This window comes from Lygodium microphyllum, chromosome 6 (assembly GCF_053477565.2).
Source record: "Lygodium microphyllum isolate KBCC chromosome 6, Lygodium_microphyllum_v1.1.10, whole genome shotgun sequence".
In the NCBI taxonomy this organism is placed as follows: Eukaryota; Viridiplantae; Streptophyta; class Polypodiopsida; order Schizaeales; family Lygodiaceae; genus Lygodium; species Lygodium microphyllum.
In genome coordinates this window covers 37,578,724-37,595,392 of record NC_141140.1, presented here as the reverse complement: position 1 = coordinate 37,595,392, position 16,669 = coordinate 37,578,724, and the positions used below count along the sequence as shown (strand labels likewise).

The window sequence follows — 16,669 nt, the reverse complement described above, 5'->3', positions numbered from 1 at the left end:
CTTTTGGTGTTGTGCTCTGTCATCGTTCTAATCCAGTGCCATCATGGACGTCTTGGGCTGTTGTAGGGACTAATCAATTCTCTTTGTATTCAACATTTTTTCAATGTTTAATGCAGATTTTCTTCTTCCATTCTTTTCTTTCATTGCAGTCTTTCTCTTCCCTTCTCTCTTTGTGTTCATATTTTCTCTTCTACTGCATACTCTCATATGGTATCATTGCCAAAATGGGGATTTGGAGGTTCTATGAAGAGAAGACCATGTACAACTTGCTGTTTGGAGCAAATCTGTCGCAAAGAACACAAATGTTTTGCTTAGTTCAGGTCTTCTACAAAGTGTGTAGGGCATCTAAAACTTATTGTTGCAAGGCATAGTTGATTTTGCCTTTGTTTTGTGCCCATCCTCGATACCAAAGCACGTGTTTTTTTGTGTGTTTGTAGGTTTATTTGAAGAGTTATGGAGTATTGGTTTGACAGGTTTGATGGCTTAGATGAGGAGACCGTTCAATCTTTCTTCGATAGGCAATCCCATTAGTTAGACCATTGCAAAGAGCGATGCAAAGATCAACATTTAGAGCCTTGTCCTTGCTTTGATAGATTAAGAAGTTTAGAGCCCCCTTGCTTTTGTATATGTTTCTCACAGGGCTCGTACTATAGGTTCTTGCATAATAGCCATTATGGCTTTCTCTATTCAAGTGCTCGTGCTTTATTTTCTCCTCAAAGAAGATAGACTTGTGCAAACTACTCCCTTTGGTTCTGCAATTGGAGTGTATACTTAACATCTTCCACTAATGGGACGTTATTACTATTCCAATACCTTGTCTAGTGGCGAATTCCCGCATTGGTCCAATGATGGACCAAGTAGCCCTTCGAGATTGGCTTAATTTTGGAGTGTGCTCTTTTTTCTTCATGAGTCTATAGGATTCTTTCCTTATGCATGTTAGCAGTCATGCTTGTCATGCCTTGTCATCTCCTGCCTATGAGCCTCAATCTGAATTAGATGAGGACTTTAGGAGCTCTCATCTGACTATGTCACTAAATTGATTGCTTATTACACATTCTCTATTTAGTAAATTTTATGTCAATAAAATAACGACTCACTTTTCTTTAAGTGTTGATGATAATCTAGCATGGCCATGAGACCATTTAGAGACAAGTATTCCTAGTGCATCACTTAATGGGGTGATCAGAGCACTGTGACGGGGATATCTGGTACAGGCAGTACAAGTTATGAAGGTGGAAGGAAGTATTTGCCAAGTGTAAGAGTGTACACAAGAACCAAGGAGTTATACATAAATGAAGATGGATTGAGTTCTAAGAAGAGAAAGTGCATTAGCATTGTGTATATGTATTTATGTGTGCATCCAGGGATACCTGGGAACGTTTACTTGTGTGTAATGAGTATTGCATTCATTTGGGGTCATCCTCTCCCTTACAAGTCAAGGTTTTAAGTTCTTTCATTAAGAAAGATGAGAGAGGTAATTCTCTCACTAAGAAAGACGAGAGACGTGATCCTTTGGAAGTGAGGAGAGAAGTGATTTTTCCTTTCTAAGGTCTAAAATGACACAAGCTTTTGTGTGGAAGTCAATCTTAAGGTTGAGGCCCAAGGAAATCTAATGAACTCTCCTTATCTATGGCTCAAGGTGGTTGCATGGACCACAAGTTAAGAGTACAGATTAAAAAGTTATTTTTCTTAAAATAGGCATGGTGAATCCATTTTTAAAATATCTCGCAATAGAAAGACGATTTCTAAAAACGACCTGCGTGGGTTATCGGAAACAACGAGACCTACAATTTTCGTGTTGGATGTTTTTTCATCCGAACAACGCACAGAGAGATATTCCAAAATTGGTGCTGTAGAGTAGGTCATGGAACAGCCACGTCTTGCATGAAGATCAACCTTTTCAATCTTGGTATTCAAGTCTCTCTCCAAGAAGAGAAGCTCTTGAAGTCTATAAAAGAGGAGGCTCTCCTTGGGTGTGAGGGAGGTGAAAGAAGCATCACTTTGCATGCATCCAAGAGGAGAAGAGGAGCAAGTGTTACGGAAGCTGTGGTGAAATTAAGTTCCAAGAGGAGAAGAGAAGGTGCAAGTGCTACAGAAGCTCTATTGAAATCAAGCTTCAAGAGGAGATTTCTACACATATTGTGTAGGAGAGAAGGGAAGGAGAGACTATAGAAGAATCAAAAGGCGCCAACTTCCAAGTTGTGCAAGTGTTAGCCAGTTGTATACCGTGCAAGCAACCGTGATCTTGTTCCCAAGATCTACAAGTTAAGAACAAGTTTATGTGTAACGAAGGAGCTTACTCCTTGTCAACAATATAACTCCACAAGGGGGGGTGGGGACTGGCCCATCTTTCAGTCCCCAGCGTGTTGTCAATCTCTCTATATCTCTTTCTTTCTCTCTACATCTTTCTTTTCTCTCATTTGTTCTCTCTCTACGCCAGCATAATATTCACCATATATCTTTTAAGTATATAAGAAGGTCGAGCGTGTATCTCGGATCTTATAACAGACTATCACTTGTTTTGATGGAGAAGGTAGCTCATTCCAGAGCACTCAATTTATTGCATTTTAGTTCTTCTCTAGTTGGGATTTTATGTGCATTTCTTAGGGTAGTTTATGCATTCTTCAGCTTGCCTCACTTACTGGACATTGTCCACCCTTTTCAGGGTTTTTTTGAGTATTTATGGTATTTTTACCAGCATTAAATGCTGGTCGGCCATATCTTTGGCCCCAGATTTCAGGTCAGCTTGTTTTTGGGATTTTTGGCTATTTATAGTCATTTCCCACTTGGCAATTAGTTAGATTATCACCTTCCCTCCTTCCTTGGCAATTGCACTTTTTGGCTCCATCATCTTTCTTCGACTTCGGTGTTGCCATCATCATTAGCCTGATTTGGTGCCCTCACTAACAGTGTGGGCTGCGTGCAGGGGCTGATTAGTCCTGCTTCTGTATTTAGCATTTGTCCCTTGTTCAATGCAAGTTTATTTTCTTTTTCTCTCTTGCAAATTCTCTCTCTCTCTCTTTCTGCATGTTAGAGTTCCTTCTTTTGTTGTGCACTCTCTTAGTACATATGCACAGACTTCAAACCGTAGTAGATGTTTGGACAAACCTCTCTTTCCTCTAACATTAGAAGACCTTTGTCCACTGTCTCATCGTAGAGAAAGAACTTTCAATGCTTTCTGTGATGATTCCCCTTTTACGCAAAATTACATCAACAAGATGGAGGACGAGGGATGAGCTTGCATCCCTTAGTAGGACGATTTCATCAAAGGACATGGCGATGATTATCACTACTCCTTTGCCATCTCCCAAGTATGATGTCTTCTACACCAGCTTGCTTACCTCCAGGGTTTAGGAAACTCTTCTAAGGGAATACCTAGCTTCTGTTATTTTGGAGCACGAAGAGTGACTCAAGGAGATTGGTACTAGTGGATCCATCCTTACTAAGGCTTCTGTTGTAGGTTTGGAAGGGGGCAAGAAGAAGGACAAGAAGGCCAAGAAAAAGAAGAAGAAGTAGGTTAAACATTCAGAGTCTTCCTTGGGCTCTGACATAGATTCAGAGAAGCCTCCATGTCCATACTATGAGAAGGGCACTCAACTTGAAGAGAAGCGTTGGACGAAATACCCTCACCTTCGTCTGGGAGTGAAGGATGGAGCTAAAACGTCTAAGCCCTCCTCTACTTCTACACTAGCTATTTCATGAGTCCATGTTCCTTCACATCCATGAGATGGTGGAGCCTTCTTCATCAGCTATGAAGAGGCCTTGGCTGCTCGTAGCACGTGCCCTTTGGTCACATCATTGTCCCCACTTTTGTCCTATTTATATATGACACCCACTTGTGCATACATCAATCATTGACATCCCATCTGTTTTAAATTCTGCTCATTCATTGTACATATGGTATTTTGGTTTCTTCTTCAACATCTTGTGTTTTTCTTCTCTCTCTCTCTCTCTCTCTCTCTCCTCTGCTAGGCACATTCTCTGTTTTATCATAATTCAGCCTTGATGACCTCCAAGATGCTGCCTCGAGGTGGGTCCTTGTGTTGAGTTTGTATGCATTAGACATCTTGCAGGAATACCTTAAATGCAGGATTGTACTGCATACTTCTAAGAATAGGCAAGTAGTCTTGTGTGGCTAATGCATAAATAGGGAGCTGCAATTAATAGATCCTGAAATAGAAGCTGCATAAATAGGCAAGTGGTCCTGTGGCTAATGCATAAATAGGGAGCTGCAATTAATAGATCCTGGAATAGAAGCTGTAAGGTATCACGATTGGCAATGACTGTCTATCTCCTTGTTTAGTGTAGTTCTGACAGATGAAAGCTGGGTGAAGCAGAGTGTGAAGAATTTCTGTATCAAAGATTGGACTGCTTTTCCGCTTCTGCATGTTTTGATTATCTTGGCGGTGTTCAGACGGTCAATGAATTACCACTGCTTTACTTTAAATGCTCAAGCGACTCTTCCATATTGAGATGAAATGAAATAAAGCACCTCTGGTTTGATGACTCACTTTTCCTTACAGTTGATTTTACTTGGGAGGAGCTCAGGACGCTGAGAACAAGACAAAGATATAGTTTCCGGGATCAAACTTTCAATGGTAAGCCTATCGTTTGCATATGGTGTTTTTGTTGGCCTTACATAAATTCCAGTCCAATCTTTAATTTCTGTATGCTTCTTATCTGGCAAATAACTTAGTACTTATATACTCCTAGTAATCTGTCTAGTGTCATTCTTAGGCTCATGGTATTCATTAATCTCCTTTCCCCAATTTCCTTCTGCTTGGAAAATTGCCAAAAAAGCTACTGCTGCTGAAGAGGAAAAGCTCAATGGTTCAGAACTTCTGACTTTCTCACGCTCCCTTCACTTCCTCAATGTCGAGTGCAGATAAATTTTCAATCATCGCTTTCGAAGAATACATTGAAATTGCCTTGAATGCTTCACGAGTTATTGGCATTTACCCTGAGATAAAGAATCCTGTTTTCATCAATCAGCATGTAAGTGCTTACCATGTTCATTTGTCTTCTCAATGTTTAGTTGGATTCACCTTCATTAGTCTAAAAACAACCCTCTTTGCACCTGATTGTATCTGAAACTAAAGATGAGACAATGTTGAGTCATTTGCAGCCTTAAGTAAGGATGGCATAGTTAATATAAGTCATGACAAAATCTGCGAAAGAAAATTACAATAGTGGTTGCTAGAACAGTAAAAATGTAGGATAGAGCATCATAGACTCTACTCTCATTGCAAAGGGCATTGACATGTTGGAGTAGCTTTAGTAATGAAGACTGTTCCATTAAAACCACTTACACTCACATTTTGGAGATAGTACTTGTGATAAAAAGTTCATCAGTCCATAGCGAGCAAGTGATCAGGGAGATAAATTGATGTGCACTTGCAAAGTCCATAAAGTCGAGTACTTTGTCTTACCAAACATACTTTGAATGTCATAGTCAAGTTGAATGTCAATATCTCAAGTTTGAACTAGGTTGGCAAGTACCAGCCATGGGATAGTGTGTGGGGGCATTGCCTACAGACTGCCTAGGTCATTGCCAATGGTATGCTTCATTAGTGACTGCCTTCGTGGCTGTCCCATGAGCTGAGCAAGGGCAATTATTTAGAGCCCACCATTTATAGGCAGGCTCCCTTCTCCACTTTTAGTTTGTCACTACACTTGCAGATTCACTTCATGGTGGAGAGAGAGAGACATGCCAGTGCTTGTGCTTGAGCTTTGTACTGTCTTGTGCCTTGGTTTATGGATTCCACTTCATGAGCATAATCTTCTTGCATTCTTTTGTTCTTTGCAGTGTTCTTCTTTCCTTTTGTGTTTTGTGTAGTCTACCACCAAGTCTACCACAACAATACTTTATGCTTTCATTGCTGCTCCCTATTCTTGTTCGTTATTTTTTCCCATGTGCAAACACATCTTATGTGTGTGTTAAAGGTGTGAACACCTTTTACACCTCCTAACATTAAAAGGTGTCAAAGGCTTAGGTACACTCAATGGCTTGTATATTCAAGCCCTACTCTTGAACCAACCCTTGCTGTGACTGCCCTATCTCAACAGCCTATAGATGCTATCGCCTGCTGTTGGGAACCTCTCCTTCTTGTCGCCTACAATAAATGCTGCCGTCAGCATCCCAGATGTTGTTGCCTGCAGTTTTGAGGTCCCTAGGAGTTGTCACCTGCAGCCAACCTGCTCTTTCCTGCTGGAAAATGGACGAAAAACAGTCCCAATCAGCTCCAACAGCTCCCCATGATTCACAACAGCAGAATGGTCATGTTTTTCCGCTTTCTTCAGCCTCCCACCAGCTTTCATGGGCAAGCTTGCCAAATGGTAGTCTTCCCAAATAGTTTTCCAGCATTATCCATAATTAAATAATAAATTTCAGTCTTTAAATACTGAAAATTAATCTAATAATTATTTTGGTGCCCATAAAAATAATCTGATTGGCTAATAATTAAATTGTCTAAGCAACTTTAATTTCCGAGTGTCTTTGTGCCATCTTTGACCATTAGATTGGCGTTAGGTACCCTTAAATGCTACTTCTGTAGTGTCACCAACAATTGATGCTTATGGCCAAATGAATGACCTAGGCCAACAACTGGCACTAGACACCACTAAGTACTTGTGCAACATAACTTATGGCAACTTTTGCCTTTGGCATCTCGTGATTTCCTTGAGCCGCGGGCTCATAAAATTACTTTAACCTCACTTACACCTCATATGTGTAACATTTACTTAACCATGTGATTAAAAATCAATCCATATGTTAAGCGAGGTTTCAAAAATACATGTCCTCATGGCAACCCTTTCTCTTAAAATTCTTGCAATCGTCCTCAATTGCATTGCCAGATGCATCAAAATAGTGGGCTAGAATTTCCACAAGGCATCATAGCTAACACAACATTGCGCATTGCTACCTAACCATTCCATATGCCTAAAACATGCTGAAAATTACTAGCCGACATAATAAAACATAACATAACATAATATAAGACTCACAAAGAATCTCAAAAACATTGCGAGATTATTATGTGATATGTCTATTTCTCATGAGCTCAACTCGTTTGGCAAAACCAAATCATAGCATAGTATAAACCATGGCTAAAACGTCAATGGCATCATAACATATGTTGCTGTCCATAAAACCAGCTGAATACCATTGAATAATGATGATTATACATTTGAAATCAGCATTCATTAATCAGTCCTCGATGATCAGTAATCAATGCAAATATACATTTTCAGAGCTGCAGGAAAACCATATCCATTTGAATACCAAACATAGTGATTAGTACACTGAATAGTGATCTCTTGGCAAACGTACTGTTAGCTACAGTATCCTGAATATATGTTGAATACATCCGAGATCCACCACATTTAGAGCTATTCATCATTGAGGATCGGAGTTGCTAGCTCTCTCACAAGCATCAGGCAATACTCTGGACCCGTGCTTTGTTGAACCTAATTGAGCCCGAACTAAAGTCGGCTCCTAACTGGAAAGCATTCAGGCAAAGCTGCAACAACTGAGGATGGTCTGCCAAGTCATCCTCTTCATCCTCTTCTATCCATTTGGTATCATTGTGGTGAATAATTGTGAAACTTCACTAAGTACCTTTTGGAAACCTTACCTCTGATCTTCTGCTTTTTATTTGCCAAAATCTACTTTGGTAATTTTATCGAGCTCTTCAACCTTAGGCTGAATTTCAGTAGATACATCCTTTGGCACATCACCATGAAAAAGCATAAGCAAGCTCACATGAAAGGTATTGTATATCCGCTAGTGTGGAGGTAATTTCAGCCTATAGCATGCATTAGTGATCCTCTCTAACACTTGAAATGGTCCATAGTATCTCATAGATAGCTTTGGATACAATCACTCTTTGCCCTTCATCTTTTTCAGTTGTGCCTTTTCAAAACGCAACAATATATAGTCGCCCTTTGCAAAGTACAAAGCACACCTATGATGATCAATTGTCTTCTTTTGCTTATCTTGAGATCTTTGAAGCACATACTTAACCTTTTGATAAGCTTCGTCCACGCTTTCCACATAGCGATGAGCCTCAAAGATCTTATTTGTTGTGTGCAAAATAGGGGGTAGTCTCTTACTACCCTCTACCACTTCAAAAGGAGCCTTACGAGTGGAACTATGCACGGTGTTGTTATATGCAAACTCAACCAATGGCAAATACTGTTTCCATTGTGCTTTGTGGTTTGATACACAATACTTCAAAAGATCTAACATTATGGAATTAGCCTCCTTAGACTAACCATCAATTTGTGGATGGAAGAATGAAGAGAATTTCAACGTTTTGCCCATGTTCTCAAACAATCCTTTCCAAAACAAATTGTTATCCATGGGTCATGATCACTAATGATTGACTCTGGCATACCATGATACTTCAACACATGCTGTATAAAAAGACGTGCAATATGATCATCCTTGATGTTTTTCCTCACGGAAATGAAGTGGGCTTGCTTACTGAACGTGCATATGATAGTCCATATCCCATCATTCCCTATAGGTGTGCGTGGAAGCTCAAAGATAAAATCCATAGCAATGGTTTGCCAAGGCTTATCAGTAATAGGCAAGGGCTGCAATAAACCTTGCATCTTTTGCCTATCAGACTTAACTTTTTGGCACACTATGCATGTCTTGACAAACTGCTTAACATCTTGCCTCAAAGCTAGCAAAAAAAAGAAGTGTTTAACTGCCTCGACTGTGACATGAATACCTCTATGACCTGCATAAGGAGGAGCATGACTCTTAATAATTACCTTGGCCCTCAATTGCTTTGTGACACACAGTTATCCATGCATCATCAGAAAGCCCTCTCGAAGTACGAAATGATCATGCCTCTGGCCATTGCAAAGCTGATCAAAGACATTTCCAAAGTCAGAATTAGCAGCATACTGATTCTTCATGGCATCCAACTCAATGTGATAAACCATACTGACAGCCAATAACTGAGGCTTACATGACAATGCATCAGCCACTACATTCATTTTGCCATCTATGTGCACAACCTGAAAGTGAAACATAGACAAAAAGTTTGCCCATTGCATATGCTTCTTAGATAACTTCATTTGAGTCAAAAAGTAGCACAAAGTCTAGTGGTCTGTCTGCACTGTGAAATCAACTCCTAAAAGATAATGTTTCCATGTAGAAAGTGCATGAATTACAGCCAAGAGTTCTTTCTTATAGACTTGCGAACTCCTCTCTGCACCATGGAGAAACACAGCTCTCATAAGCAACCACACGGTTGTATTGCATTAAAATGGCCGTAGTCTTGTTTCCACATGCTTCACACTGCACAACAAATGAGTTCTTGAGATCAAGCAACACAAGCACAGGGTCCGAAGTCATCTTTATTTGTGAATACATCAAATGCTGAAATTTTCACTACTATCCATCTGAATGGCATATTCTTCTTCTACAAAGCATGCAATGGAATTTCAGCAAAGTTCTGTACATACTTCTTGTAGTAGGAACATAGACACATAAAGCAACGAATCTCATGAACATTGTTGGGTGTAAAGTCCCTTCATCTTCATGTGTATAAACTTATATTGGTGTAAATATACCCTTATTTGTACCCTAACGTATAAATATGTTTTATTCTTTGTGTATCGTGACTTGGTGGTACACTCATCTTGGGATTCTCTCAGTCTCAGTCTCACTCTCACACACTGTTCTTGCTTCATTTTTGTCTCGCATTTCATTGTACACTCATCCCAACAAACTTGTATGAGAGCTGTGGCAAAGGTGTGTGCGCTTCCTAAGGTAGGCGATTGTTGACAGCGTTGCAGGCTTGTTTTTTGCTCGCAGAGGTCAGGTTGTCATTTTTCAAACACGTGTGTACCAGGCGAGGCAGGCAATAGGTCAGTTTTGACCAAGTGTGGCAGGCGATAGGTCGTTTTTGACTAGGCTGATCAGTTGAGGTAGTTGATAGGTTAGTTTTTGACCAGGTGGATCAGGCGTGAGCTGCGATAGGTCAGGCATGAGCAGGTGATAACTTTTTTGGCCTACAGTAGTCAATCGCAGGTAGGCGACGGCATGGTAGAGACGACGTGATAGTAGGCAAGATGCCTTATGTTTCAGCATTTTTTTTCCGTCAGATTTTTTATGAATTTCTGCAATTAGTTCCCCTTCTCATTGATGGGGGTTCGCAACGTAAGCACAATTCTCAGATTTGTGCTTGGAAATTTGGGGGGTTTTTCTATATTTGATGCTGTTCATGCATAACAGTGACATTGTACTCGGAAATTACAAAAATTGTACACATTGCCCTTGAAAATTTTGGGGATTTTCATGTATCAGTGAAATTTTGCTCAGCTGAGCCGAATTTCTCAAGACCAAAACCCAAGGAAAGTCCTAGTCATCTCTAAAACTTGGGTGGCAATGTTCTATGAATTTGAGTCATCTCATAGCCCACCATGTCCACATTCTATGAAGTTGAGTGTTAGCTATTGCATCACGCTCGGATGCTCAATCAATTTCATAGTGTGACCTCTACAGTGGGGGCTCTCATTGCTTCTTCTCAAAAGGGCAGCAAGGGAAGGATAAACAAAATCAAAACTACAATCAAAATATAAAACGAATAAAAAATCAAAACCAAAATCAAACTAGTGAGACCTAAGGAAATTCCTAGTCATCTCTAAAACTTGGGTGGCGGAATGTATCGAAGAAAAATTGGTATTGTCAACATTGTTATAAGGTTGGCCATTTTGACGACGAGTGTTGATCAAAGGCAAGAGGCACATCACCAAAAACTAAGACTTAGATCCTTGTCCCTTAGTTGGGCAATTTCGAATAGGGGAGGGAAGGTAGTAGCAACCCTCAGTAGGGGTAGTGGCGAGGCAAGGTTGATGCTGCCACCGATTGGCCATCATAGTTGACAACATTCTCAATGCCGGAGGGCTTGTTTGACTGGTTTGGAGGGGTCCACATTGTCTTTGTAGAGGCATTTGAGGATGCAAGTCTTATCCACATCTGCGAGTTGCCTCTTGATGAGGTGACAGTAGAGGCCTACTCATCACAATTGCATACTTTAGCTACTCGGATTGTGGATAGTGGAGCTACCTATCATATGACCCCCATTATGGATATTTTCATTTCCTAAGCCACTATAGCCATGCACGTTTGAGTTGGAAACAACTTCTTGGTCACAATTCAGGCTCACGGTCGCATCAGGTTTGCCACTAACTAGGGCTTGGATCGCACTACACTAGATGATGTATACTAGGTCTCCCATGTAGATGTGAACTTGTTATCCGTTTACGAGCTTTGCCGATTGGATGGAGCAATTTTTTTTACAACGATCACAATCGAGATCCTTGGCTCTTAGACTGGTTTAGTGATTGCTCGTGGTAAGGCACAACCTAGTGGCTTGTACCACACGACACAGTTTCTTTCCGAGCCGACATGTAAGGGATTTGAGCTCCACTACTTTTAGGCTTTAGCTGCTACATGGGAGCCTACGAGCACTGCGCATCTTTGACATTTTCACTTAGGATATCTCAAACACGACTCTCTTCATGAGTTGCCGCATCAACAGATGGTTGATGGCCTGTCTTGCTTGAAGCTACGACGGGACATTTGTAAAGCTTGTCAACTTGGAAAACATCAACGTATCCCATTCCCTTAGTAGTCTATACATAGAGCTAAGGCACCTTTTAGATTGATTCATGTTGATCTTTGTGGGCTGACATCCATTACTGCCTTGAACGGTGCATTGTACTTCTTTTTGATTGTGGGCGATCATTCTCGTTACATGTGGGTATACTTTCTCAAGCATAAGTTTGATGCCTTCACATATTTTTGTGCTTGGGTGTTGCTAGTGCATAACTAGTATGGTCATTGTGTAGGATGCATGAGGAATAATAGCGGGAGCAAGTTCACCTCCCATGAGTTTTTTGAGTTTTTATAGGAGCATGGTATTTCATGCCAGCTTACCTCTACCAACTCCCCTTCATAGAATGGAGTTGTAGAGCATAGGAATCAGACCATCATGAACATGGCACGCTCTATGCTATTTGCAATAGAGCTGCTTGAGCGGCTTTGGATTGAGGCTGTTAACACTTTGGTGTACATTCTCAATTGGTGCCCATTCCTCAAAGAACTCTATATGAAGTACTCTTTGGCTCTTGGCTTGTGGTTTCCCACTTTCGAGTCTTTGGGAGTCGTACTTACACGCACACCCCTGATGACAAAATAAATAAGCTCACTCCCCATGACGATCTCTTTATTTTTGTAGGATACTCCTTTGAAGAAAAAGCTTATCGTTTGTTCGATCCTTGGACGAACAAGATGATTGTTAAGAGAGATGTAGTGTTTGATGAGAGGGACATTGTGCAGTCTTTTGTACCCGATCAGTGCTCTTTCCTCACAAATTGTTTCTTCGGAGATAGTGCCTTCTTATCTGGGTCTACTATCTGTTCTTGACCCACCTATAGATTCTTTACCTCCTAGGCCCCCTCCACGAGATTTGTTACCTCGTTGCTACTAGCAAATCATGTGGGATGCTGGGATCTTTTTATCATATTCCACTTTGAAGGGCCCTAGAAGATCTGTCTGTTTTGCATCTCAAGCTTCATGTGCACCTTTGTTTATAGTTGATTATATAGCGCATTCTGAGTTAGATAGTTGGCAGGAGGTTCTTCAACACCCCCCCAATGGCGAGAGACCATGCCAAAGAAGTTAGAGAGTATTGATTGGAATGAGACTTGGATCTTGGTGGATCGTTCGAGCCAGGAGAAAGTCATCCGGACAAAGTGGATTTTTAGAAGTAAGCTAAAAGTTCATGGGACTTTAGACAAGTACAAGGCTTGCCTTGTGGTGCAAGGGTTTCAAGAGAACCAAGGTATTGACTATGAAGAGACCTGTGCTCCTATTGTGTGGTTGACGTTATTTCGTTTGTTGGTTGTGCTTGTCGCTCGCTATGGTTGGCCAAATAAGCTAAAAGTTGATGGAACTTTAGACAAGTATAAGGCTTGACTTGTGATACAAGGGTGTCGACAAAAGCAAGGTATTGACTTGAAGATTCAAGATACCTTTGCTCCCATTGCGCAGTTGACATTATTTCGCTTATTGGTTGCACATGCTGCTTGCTATGCTTGGCCAATCTCTTAGATGGATGTCAAAAGTACCTATCTAAACAAGTATTTGAAGTAGGAAGTCTATATGGAGCACCTTGTGAATTTTCTTTTGCTGATCGGAAATATAAGGTCTTTCGCTTACGAAAAGCTCTTTATGAGTTGAAGCAAGCATTGCGGTCTTGGTTCTAGAGGATGTATGAGTTTCTTTACAAATACCATTCTACCCCCTTATGACCCGAAGTCATATATTCATACTACTTCAGAGGGGTCAGTTTCACTGCATCGATGATGTCACATTGGATTGCATCTCTTCATATTTTGAGATATTTGCGGTGTATTTATTCTTATGGCCCAACTTATGGATTTGGTTTTTGTTTGCAGGGGTACATTAACTCTGATTGGATAGGAGATTTTGACGATCGGCATTTCCATGGTAGTTATCTTGTTACCTTGGCACGATACCCATCTCTTGTGCCAGCCGTAAGTAGAAGACGGCAGCGGCTTCCATGGCTAAGATTGAGTATTAGGCTCTTTTTGAACCACCATTGAGGCTATCTACTTTAGTAGCTTATTGGCGGCACTTCAATTTCCATGTGACTCTTCCACCATTGTCCATTGCAACAACTAGAGTGTCATTGCCCTTGCTGTAGACAATCTGATCATTATACCACGGATGTGGTATGTGGGGGTCCATATCCACTTCACTAAAGAGTAGGTTAAGCTAGGCACCACATGCCTAGAGTTTGTGTCTTTCTCTAATAACTATGCAGGCATATTGACCAAGGTGGTCAATCGGCCAGTGTTGTTGTATATTTTATCCAGGATCGGCTTGGGTACATTTTTCTTTAGTTCTTTAGATTGATGGGGAGAGGGTACTTTCCTCTAGCTTTTCCTTTCTGTTTCAAAGGGGACGATTTTTTTCTCTTGGTGGTGTCAAGATGTTGTTTATAATTTCTTAATTTCACATTATTGTACATTGTCCTTTGTATCTTTATCTGCATCATCAGGATGACATGATTGTAAAAGGGTGCTTGGGCAAGTGAACAATTTCCTTGCGAGGGCACTATCCAAGTGGTATCGTTACATAGTATTTTGCATGAGCATGATCACATCTATATTGCCTCTTGCATAACTCCAATGCATGGGCATTCTGTTTTGTAAACATGCAGATTGCTTTGCATCAATTATGAGAGTACTATGCTCGAGGCAATAAGAGACATCCGATGCGCACTAAGTCCTTTTGAGCACATGGAGGATCACTTGGCGCTATGACCTCCTGGAGATCATTGTAATGCCATTGGCAGTCTTCTCCCACCTATTTTCGGATGCGGTGGCTACCACGATCCGCGGTTCTGTAGTCCGCTCCATCGGACAAGAGTGATTGTTTGATACCGTCTCCTTGTCAGTCCGCTCCTTCGAGTGACAGTGGCTGCTCGACTTCTTTCTCTTCTTCAGCTTCCCAGTTCGCTCCATCGAGAAGTAGCGATTGTTGCCCACTCATTGCTCAGTCTGAGCCCCACCCTTCTTCACCCTCTCCTACTCAGGTTCGAGAGGCCACCTTTGGGAGTTCCTTACCACCCCAAATACCTTCTTTGGTACGACTAGTGGCACTTCCTTCGTCATCAGACATTTCAGAGTCCATGATCCATGAGTTTTTGGATTCCCTATCTATCTCAGTGGGGGATTCAGAGGGGGATGATCTTTCATTGCCCTCCGAGGGGTTATGTACATCTATTGTGACTTCAGAGGGGGCTCGTATTTCTCTAGTTTCAAAGGGACTTTTCCCCACCCAGCGCTCAGTCTTCCGCACATCTTGGCGGAGGCCTTTTACCTTCTTCTTCTACCCTTGGATGGGGTGCCTTCCTTCTAGCGGTCATCTCACCTATCGATACCCAGGATCTCAAGGATCTACCTAGATTAGGGCCTTGGAGGTTCAGTTGTGACTTGGTGATGAGGCCTGCGTATTCCTTCCTGCATGGATGCATGGAACTAGTGGCTTCTCTCCCGAGGTTGAGTTTCGGTTTCTCCAGTTCACTTTGTCTACTATTCTTTACTGTAGGTTACCTTTGAGGTTGAAATCTTGGATCTTAGTGATCCTCTACATCTTTTTCCTCCTTTTCTTCTTGCCTTGGTCACTTGGTTAGCATGGAGCCAACTTCGAGATAGAGTACAGGCATATCCTTATGGTTCTCGACACCATACAAAGTTTGACATTCCTCCTTTGCATTGCATGATTTCATCATCTCTGTACTAGGGTATTGGGGCAAGTGAACAATTTCCCGACGAGGGACACTGTCCAAGTGGCACCTGTTGCACAAGCATTCTTCAAACTGTTGTATTGCATCTCCACCTCATTCTTATCTTGCTGCCCTTTGTTGGGTCTGAGAGGGAGTGTTGAGAAACCCTTCACTTGCAGTTTGCATTTTACGTTTAGGGTTTCACAGTGGACCCTAGACAGCCGCGGTGCCCTCCCTCCGAGTACCACCCTAGATAGTCTCTTGCCTATTTATAGGCTGCCTTTGTTACTCATTCTACACGGCTGATTCATTTAGTCCGTCATCTCTTCTCTCTAGCCTCTCCACTGCCCTCATACCCCTTCAGGAGGACATTGCGGTTTGTGGTTTGTGGCTGTCTTCATCATCTTCCTTGTGCTACGGCACCCTTGTTCCCTTGTATTACTTTCACTCCATGATTCAGATCTTCATCATTCCATTCATCAGAGTTTCTTCTCTCTTCTCTTATTTTCTTAGTGTTTGTTGAGTTTACTCTCTGTTCCTCCCTGCAAACCCTGCTCTCTCTCGCTGATATGTCATCTTTTGACACAAGGCAGTCTCCCTTGCTTACTTAGCCTTTAACTTGCTTTCCACACATTTTTTGTTTTCTCCACACACACCTCCCCTTCCATTTTCTACACTCTCCACTGGCCTATTCCTTCGTCACATCGACATTGAGTAGTGGTAGAGATAGCTTGTTTATTTTGTGAAAGCCTTTGGGTTTGGCTACTTTTCTCTCATTCATTACTTAATCGATCGCCACCTTCCCTTTTTGAATAATCATTATCAAACAAAAAAGGGGAAAAAAACCTAGCTCATTGTGGTTTCATCTGTCTTTGTAGGACTTGGTAGGCCATTGGGCAACCAACGTCCACCCTTCGTTTGATGCCCTAGCCTCTCTGGGGTGATCACTTGGAATCCCTTGGTAAGATAACCATCATCTATGTAGACTTGGTAGACTAGCAGCCACCGTGCACTCTTTGTCCAATGCCCTGGTTGCTTTGGGATAGGACGACTTCGGATAAAAACACACAAAAACCAAAAACATTCAAAAAACTTTGGGTTGGCCTTTCTTGCTAGCTCAGTTTTTAGGCGTGAGAGGGGGTGTTGAGCTAGCATATGCATTACATGCTGAATTAGCCACTTAAACAGCTCCAAAAATGCTTAATTAATGAAAACCCTAAATTGATTCACGGTTCGAGAGAGTTTTGAAATAGTGCGTAGTACAAGGTCACAAAACTTTCTATAAATAGACATGCTGCCATCCATTTAGTCCCAATCTCGTTTTTGGAGAT

The 16,669-nt window shown here is 41.4% G+C and overlaps 1 protein-coding gene across 1 annotated transcript in view; it reads left to right on the top strand.

Moving 5' to 3' along the window:
* Positions 1 to 16,669, top strand: part of LOC148034471 (glycerophosphodiester phosphodiesterase GDPD6-like) — an 84,177-nt gene that overhangs the window by 9,006 nt on the left and 58,502 nt on the right. The window contains exons 4-5 of the mRNA XM_087679416.1: positions 4,524 to 4,598; positions 4,886 to 4,995. Of these exons, the coding sequence (XP_087535542.1) occupies positions 4,524 to 4,598; positions 4,886 to 4,995 (185 nt within the window). The remainder of the gene's footprint in view (positions 1 to 4,523; positions 4,599 to 4,885; positions 4,996 to 16,669) is intronic.